This window comes from Styela clava, chromosome 6, assembly GCF_964204865.1.
Source record: "Styela clava chromosome 6, kaStyClav1.hap1.2, whole genome shotgun sequence".
In the NCBI taxonomy this organism is placed as follows: Eukaryota; Metazoa; Chordata; class Ascidiacea; order Stolidobranchia; family Styelidae; genus Styela; species Styela clava.
The window spans coordinates 9,413,737-9,422,458 of record NC_135255.1 but is presented as its reverse complement, the minus strand read 5'-3'; the positions used below and the strand labels follow the sequence as shown (position 1 = coordinate 9,422,458).

Sequence of the window (8,722 nt, the reverse complement as noted above, 5' to 3'; positions counted from 1 at the left end):
AAATTTATAAACTTGCACACATGCATGGTGATGATATAAACAAGTAGGAACGTCCAAATGTACGCCATGAAAGAGAAAAACATGAAATTCAAAACATTGGTATTCGCTGTGCATCTGTGTATTAGAGTGTGTGATTAGGATTAAAAGATTATCGGATTAAGGATGTCAAAATCCAGATATATGAATACTAGAATAGTTTGTTATTCCACTGTTCTATATTTCAGTAATTCCTGAATTCTGATAACAGGATATGCAACTTCCACTAAATTCCAATATTAAGTGATACCTGTGATTAAGTGACATATGAGTCTTCAACTACTCGTATATTTAACTCATGTAACTGAGTTATTGTATTATTTAATATATTCGATGTCTAAACCAGTAAACTATTATTATATCTTACATTCTGAGTCTTACGGGCGCGACGGTGTGGCTCAACGGGCTAAGCGTTAGGAATACGCTCGCCACCGCACCTCTAATTACTCTGCGTGGGTTCGCATCCCATGCAGGGATGGTTATGTGCGAGAGGATTGCTGAACTCCTCGTCGTCGTTGGGTGGTTCACGTAACCGCTGGTCGGTCACGGCTTCCTCCACCACCAAGTCCATGCTTCCAAAAACAAACAATATAACTAATCCCATACCCGACTTGGAATGGTAACCGGACGAGAGGCCGTGGTTCGCCATATGGATAAGCCGTCTTATTGACTTTCCTCTCCCCCGGGATAAATATGTAAATCCTATCCTATCCTTCATTGCTGCATTTCCAATACCTGAATACTCTGATACTGGAATACATTTAATTGGGGCTTTTAAGTACGGTATACAATAGGCTACATAGATAAATAATGACAAATAATAAACAATTCAGGTACATTTACCCGTATTAATCCAAAATCCAGTTTAAATTATGTCCATTCGTATTATCGCTAAAAATGTTGTTAAGAGCTGAAGAACACACATAGACCACTCCCCCAGCCCCACTCCACAACAAGCGTTAGCGGTGACGTTATAGTCACTGTGATAGTAACTAAGCGATTTCTGCAGACCAACTCCCAATGTAACATTACGTCATTGTCATGCGCTATCGGTGCCGTTATTCGGAACATTGGGTGTATGATTTTATATTGCAGTAATGAGAAGGGCCCAATACGGCTGCTCAATTATTATTTTTACGTCATAATCATACCGCAGATCACGGCCAATTTTCGTCTTGATTCCGAGACGAAACTCGAATATATATATTATCACTCACATGCCGTTAAAATTTGTATGCACGACTTTGTGGGAGTTTTATGGATTAAATATCTTGAAACATGATATAATTATATTTCCTCGGTTAAAAATGTGACCCAGACACAAAAATAAAAAAAATTTAAATACGCGAATTTAACGCTAATCACCGAAAGACGAGCGACGTAACTATTATATGCCGATATGCTGCGGCCGAATTGCGGATAATAGGTCAACAAATTGACTTTGGTGAATTTTTTGGCTTGCAATCCCGCTATCGTGGTCGTAGGTTCCATAGATATCCGCATACAACAGATCTATATATACCTTGGTATCTATATGCTGCAATGTCTGCAACAGCGAGTTATACCTTCTTCTTCTAGTACAGCGTTTCCCAACCTTTTTTGATCGCGGACTATTTTTTCACCTGTGAAACCCTTTGCGGACTCAAGGTGCGTTTATTGCAACCGTGTGAACAGGCAATAAAATCGAACACAACAGAATTTTAACGAATTTCAACAATGGCCTTTTCTGTCGCACAATATTCAATCCATGACAACGACGAGAATTTAAGATGTATTCCTATTTTAACTTAATTGTGTTCATGATAATTCGCGGTTGCGTCGAATTACGACAAGATGAAAGCATTACTTCTCTAAAATACAATGGCAATCTGTGAATCTAATAATGTGGATATATTGTCCAATTATACTTAGTTTTTGCGATCTTGCGAATTTGTTATCGCCGTTAGAAAAATCCTACTATCTGCTATAAAAATACAACTTGATTTAGTACTTACTTAGTAAAAATATTTAAGGTATATTAGTAAATCAAAATACATATTCATCGCCATGGTTTATTTTTTGGACACGTAGTGGACATAACGATCGTTTCAATATTATGTTGTTGTTGTTGTTGTTCTTTGACACGTTTTTAAAAAGTCGCTTTTCTCTTCGAATACTGGACCAATTGCTTTGAAATTTTCAGTGGTTAAAGATTAATTTTTTCGCTAGAAGGCTATTACTTTTGTTTATTCTTAAATTTTATATGAATCCTATGAGATATGATATTTCATACAAAATTTCGCGGTATTTATTTTTACTCATGGGAACACTGTTTTACACTTATTTCAAGCGGTTTCGCGATCGATTGTCTTGCTCAGTACTTCAGCTACTGTAGGTCGGTTCTGGTAAGTTGCCATACCGGTGCCGTAACGCAGTGAAATTAATTGACTTATTCCTTCCGCGGTATTACTAATGCTGCAATGCAAGTTTTATAGCCTATCGTATGCGGAACGGAATATCAGACCTACAGGTTCGGTACCGGTACTGGTAGCTCAGTACGTAAGTACGCTACTGGTACTGGTGCCGGTACCGGTGTCTTACCACAAGGAAATTACCGTAACTTATTCTTTCACGGTTCTACCAGTGCAGTAATGCAAGCGTTGTAGCACTTGTAGCCTACTATATTTGTTTATTTTGATGAGAGTCTACTGGAAACAACATAAAATTTGAAAGGGAAGAATTGTTCTGTGATCAATTATCTGTCCTAAAGTGTAAACAACATAAAATTTGCAAGGGAACAACTGTTCTGTGATCAATTACCGTATATGGCCTACAGTGTACAGGTAAGATGCTGGCTGACTGCTAACCGGTACTGGTAGCTCAGTACGTAAGTACGATACTGGTACTGGTGCCGGTACCGGTGTCTTACCACAATGAAATTACCGTAACTTATTCTTTCACGGTCCTACCAGTGCAGTAATGCAAGCGTTGTAGCACTTGTAGCCTACTATATTTGTTTATTTTGATGAGAGTCTACTGGAAACAACATAAAATTTGAAAGGGAAGAATTGTTCTGTGATCAATTATCTGTCCTAAAGTGTAAACAACATAAAATTTGCAAGGGAACAACTGTTCTGTGATCAATTACCGTATATGGCCTACAGTGTACAGGTAAGATGCTGCCTGACTGCTAACTCAGTACCGCTTGACACGTTTTTAAAAAGTCGCTTTTCTCTTCGAATACTGGACCAATTGCTTTGAAATTTTTAGTGGTGAAAGATAAAAATTTTCTCCAGAAGGCTATTACTTTTTTTTTCGCTATGACGTCATCAAATTTATGTGACTCTACGTGTCCATATATTTGAGCATAGCTCTCTTGTAATTTTATTGTGATCCTTTTAATCTGCGGTTGTGTTGACAAAATAAAAGTATTACTATTCAGAAAATGATGACAATCCGTGAACACTAAAATGCGTGGTAAAGTGCCCGATTATATTTTGTTTTGATTCGTATTTTTGTGAATTCGTCAAATCTGAGCTGTTCGTACAACACCTACGGCACTACTGTACGTACCAATGTGGAGGCAGTAAAGCAAAGAATCCTAGGGGGAAATGCCCTGGTACGGTAGCAACCAAAAATTTTGCGATTTGCAATGTAAAAAAAAGCGTTTTTAATCGGTCGCGGACCATCATAAAACAAAACTTATGGTGTTCTTCGTTTTATTTTAAGTGTTTTGTACTGCCGCTTTTCAATTTAGAAAATTTGGGTTGCCACCATTGACACCAACCAGAAAAAAAAATTATTCCTCGTTGTGAGAACTCGCGACACAACTTAAGTATTTATCGAAGCGTGTGCAGATTCGTGTTTTCGTCGGAAATCCGCAAGTGAGTTGTGAAATCCGGTTCCATTACATTTAAACCCACGACAATTGCACCTGCATACTATTGCACCTATGGAAATTTTTTTCTGTTTTACGGATATTTGAACCCATACTAACCCTAACCCATGGGTTTTAGCACCCGCATATAGATTGAACCCGCGGATATACACATGGGTTCAAATGTACGTGGGTTCAAATGCACGGTCACCGTGAAACCCAATTGTCTGATTAAGCGCAAGTGACCTATCGCGTCACCTGTTACCAAATTTTCGAATAGTAAATTGCTATTCTAATAGTTGAATATTCGAATATATGCCCAGATATACTCAGTAACCAGTAATTATTGACTCGATTAATGTTATGTTACTAAACTTGCTTTTTATGTTTTATGTAAATTCTAACGTAAATCGCAACGTGGCTGAATTTCTGGCTCGTTGCGGACTCGTTCAAGCGCTCCGCGGACTCATTTGAGACTGCGGACTCAGGTTGGGAAACACTGTTCTAGTATAATGGCATGTTCATGCCGTAGATGAAATCATGGTCTCCATAAGCTTCGGTGCATTGTCTTTCTTCTGAGTTCGCTGGTATTGTTGACACCTATTGCCCTGCACATCCAGTCTAGCATCCTTATTCTTGGCCTACCTCTGGCTGTCCAAAAAATCGGCCATGCCTTTCCTTGATGGTCCGCATCAGCAAGCGACCATGCAACCTGCATTCTTCTTCGGCATTTGACGCTTTCTCTGTCCATCAAATTCGAAGCATTCGTCGATAGAACCACATCTCAGCTGCCTCTAAACGAGTTAGGCTATGCCATTGATTCTTTAACATATCTTGGTGAAGTCATCGATAGTTATACTAAACAGGCTTATAGCAATAACCCTCATGGGTAATTAAGTTTGTTTTTATAATTTCAACTGAAATTAGGGTAAACTCATGAGGGTTATTGCTATAGGCTGATTAGAAATCAAGAACCCGAAAATCTTTACACGGCCTCTCGTCCGGTTACCAGTCCATGTCGGGTATGGGATTAGTTAGTCAGTAGGCTAATTTGTTTTAGATGCATGGTGTTGATGGTAGATCAGGTAGCGGAAGCCGTAACCAACCTACGGTGGTGAGGAGCCCAGCATCCAGCAATCCTGCACATAATCATCCCTCGCGATGATCCACACCGCCAAGCTTGTAACAGAAGACAGACGTCGTTTTCGTGAAGTGATTGTGGCCCGTTAATTAAAGCAGTGACGTGCGACGTGAATACGGTTGTCGCCGGCTTCTTTGTCTGATACTGCTGTCTACTCGTAAATATATGGTCTACTTACGCAAAACATGTAACGCTGTAAAAATCTCTAGTTCCAAGTATTTCACAAGCATGCCTTCTTAGGAATTAGAGAATGCTTTGAAATTAAACCATTGCTGAATGCTTTTAATATAATGTCGTGAGGCCACAGAATAGACCAGCAAGTAATTTCTCTTGTTCGGTTACCAGTCCATGTGGGTAGGGCATGTGAATAGTAGTTATTGAGTTGATCAGTACGTTCTTGTATCCGTATGTGACGACGAGAAGTTCTGTACAGAATAACGGAGTCCGAAGGAAATATGTTTTGGCGATATTGGAATTTAATTGAATCGGAATCGCACATGTCTGATCGCGACGCGTAATCGACCATGTCAGGTGCTTATCACAAGCTCCTGATAAAAAATTGTGGAAGCACAGAGCGCCGCATGTGCAATGCCGTCGGCAATTTATAAGACCTAAGAGTGGCCGTCCGATTGATAGAAAATACTGTTAAATAAACTTATATTTTTTCTAGTTATATTGTTTATTTACGTTCTTTGTTTGACCGAAAAATAAAATTATTATGGTTCCTAATTTTCGATTCCTGATTGTTTATTTACGCTTGTCGGAGCTGGGATTTTATCTCTAACGAAAATAATCATATCAGTTTGTATCATATTATATAAATCATTTCAAAATTTTGTTGTCGACTCGAAATTTTGTTGTCGTACATCGAACCCATCGAGGGTCGAAATTGTGGTAATCTACGCCGGCCTGTGGCGGCAAAAAGATCAGGTTTTGGGTAGTTTTATTGATATTTTACAAGCTATATCGGTCGAAAATACCATAAACCGGATAGTGGAGCGATAATTACTGAAATATCCTGCAAAGTTACTAACCCTCTTTTTCCGCTGGTTACAATCGACTTTTTGTACCATTTTATAATATGTAATGACTAGTTAACCAAACGTGCCAGGAACACCCCCAATATCTCTTTGAAAAGCTTATTTTCGCGTCTTCCTACTAAAACGCGCCCAGATGACGTACCCGCAAACTGTTCGACCTTACGCCCGTAAGAAGAGAGAAATTTCAAAAAATTTTGAGAGAACGTTTCACACTCTCATCGCTCCGATGAACACGTGTTACAAAGAAACAAGATTTAAGCGCTCTGCTCAAGGAGCATTACGTCACCTTTGCAGAAAAACCAGACTCAGCTTCGCAAGCGAAGCGAAACGCGAAATATTCAATGATATGTAAGAGCATGTTCACGATAGTTGTCTGGAATCTTTGTTTGTTTATTATGTGCGCGAAATTGTTTCCCGCTCGATCAAATGACTTATCTTTGAAGTAATGACAAATACTTTCGTGTATCTCTAAGCTTTGAAATACCTACACAAATAAAATTCACCTAGTAGTAGAATAAAAAATTTATAAAAAAAAAATTTCGACGGATCAAGCACGGATCATAGTTGGAAGCCTAAAATGATTTTAGTTGGTGCGGGAATACTTCACAAAACATGAACATAAACGTAAAATAGTCCGAAAATAACTATTATTGTCATATTATGACCAAGGATGGTAGTACGAATATATATATCATTAGGAAAAAGAGAGTATTTGATAATTTCCTGAATATTTCGAGATATATATATTTACATATAATACACAAGCTAATTTACCAATCGACCCTTGATGATTTTGATGCCAGGACGCTTGATAAAAAAAATACTACATTGCATTGTATATTCTTAATAATACACTCCAAACGGCTTCTAGTTCATTTCATTTCACTACGCCACGAAAACTCCAAGTTCATTCTCTTTCTTGGTATTTTAAGCTCAATTGATATTATGCGTCCCGCGGTGCAAAGCTTTGAGGTTTCGAGATAGATAATTATGTCAATGTGACACGTACCCGCAAATTGCAAACACCTGGTGTTGCTGACACAATTTACACATTTTAAAAGATAGTTTTATTCTCCTCAATGGCATAAGAATTGTCGAAAATACATACAAGGTTTACCCATTGATGAACTTTCTGTCGAGTTTGACGATTCCATTTGCCAAATACGAACCAAGGACCAAGTCTCCATTATTGAGTTCCGTTACCTGCGTAACGAATCTGGCAACCTTGCCCTCAATATCGTAATATACATAAACAGGTTCGAAATTATCATCTAGTTTTATGACAACGCCCACATTACATTCCAGTAGACTTAAAAGCCCCTCGAGGTCTAGAATGCTCGCTAATATGTTTCGGATTGTTGGAAAACGCAGAATAAAATCAAAAATAGGTCTCGATAAAAAGGGAACCGGTGCCCAATATCCTCCATTATGACTGCGCCGTATATTGTCCGTTCCGCCTGGAAGATGGACATGCTTCGTAATCTTGCCATACTTTCGGTCAATAACTGTTATTCTTCGTCGACTATTTTCTGAAACAAGCAACTTGGATTCTGTATGATCCAGTTCAATACCGTTTGGAACACACAGTCCCTCAAAAACGACTTTGGTGATGCTATTCGTTGTTAAATCAACTTCTAAAACCCGGCCACTGCACTCCATTTCTAGTATCGATTTCTGTATGTCGGTGTAACTCCACCGTTTACTAATATCAGTGAAATACATTGTTGTTCCGTCCGCGGTAATTGTCAGATCATTTGCGTAGTTTATATGGGGATTAATATCATTATAAGCGACCACTTTACCCCATTTCCTGGTCTTCAAATCTATTTGAAATACACCTTGGACAGCGTCAGCAAAATACAATGTTGAATTCACTATACGCAGACCGTGGGGGCGTTTTCCTTGACGTTCACTATTCTCTGCAAAATCGAATCCCTCAGTTAAATCAATTATCTCTCGATTGCCGTTGTCGTCATCAGATATTTTTACAATCCTCCCATCTGCAAGTCCTGCATACAATTTCCCTTCTTGATCTGTCGCAATCGATTCTGGTGCTTCTAGTTCCGGTAAAAACCTTATTCCATTCTGCAGCAAAGTATTTTCTCCGTTTAACCAAGTTGACAATTGCGGTACTACTTTGATGTCATCAACAGGAACAGCCGATATTGGAGAGTTGATATACAACCACGTAAGGTATAAACCCAGTGTGATGAAAGCGAGAATAACAACAAAGATTATGGTTTTGCACGCATTAATTGGATGTCCATTCAGAAGTGGACTGTTGGGTTTACTCAACTCATTTACCACATTTGTATGCGATATCTTCTTCCTACGGCGAGTGCTTTTACCACCAGTCATTTGTACGTTAGAATTATTAAAACATGTAGTTTTACTAAAATATTTGGTAGTCACTGTAGTATTATGTCGCTAAAATAAAAGTAGGAATAACTATTCTGTAATTTTTCCGTATTTCTCAGTTTTTCTTATGTTGTACTTTACTTGCTAACGTATCCTGACCCAGCCTTAACTAAGTAGGACCAAAGGAAGAGGTTATACAATTAGTTGGTAATCACAGAATAGAAACTAATATATATATTTGGAATTGTTCCTTTCTTTGTTTAAATTCTAGATAACAAAATCAACTTCTAA

At 38.4% G+C, this 8,722-nt stretch overlaps 1 protein-coding gene across 1 annotated transcript; it reads right to left on the bottom strand.

Moving 5' to 3' along the window:
* Positions 1 to 6,081: 6,081 nt before the first annotated feature.
* LOC120331727 (adipocyte plasma membrane-associated protein-like) lies at positions 6,082 to 8,522 on the bottom strand. The gene has a single exon (XM_039398867.2). The coding sequence runs from the start codon at positions 8,429 to 8,431 to the stop codon at positions 7,187 to 7,189; it is 1,245 nt and encodes a 414-aa protein (XP_039254801.2). The 5' UTR covers positions 8,432 to 8,522; the 3' UTR covers positions 6,082 to 7,186.
* Between the last annotated feature and the right edge of the window lie 200 nt (positions 8,523 to 8,722).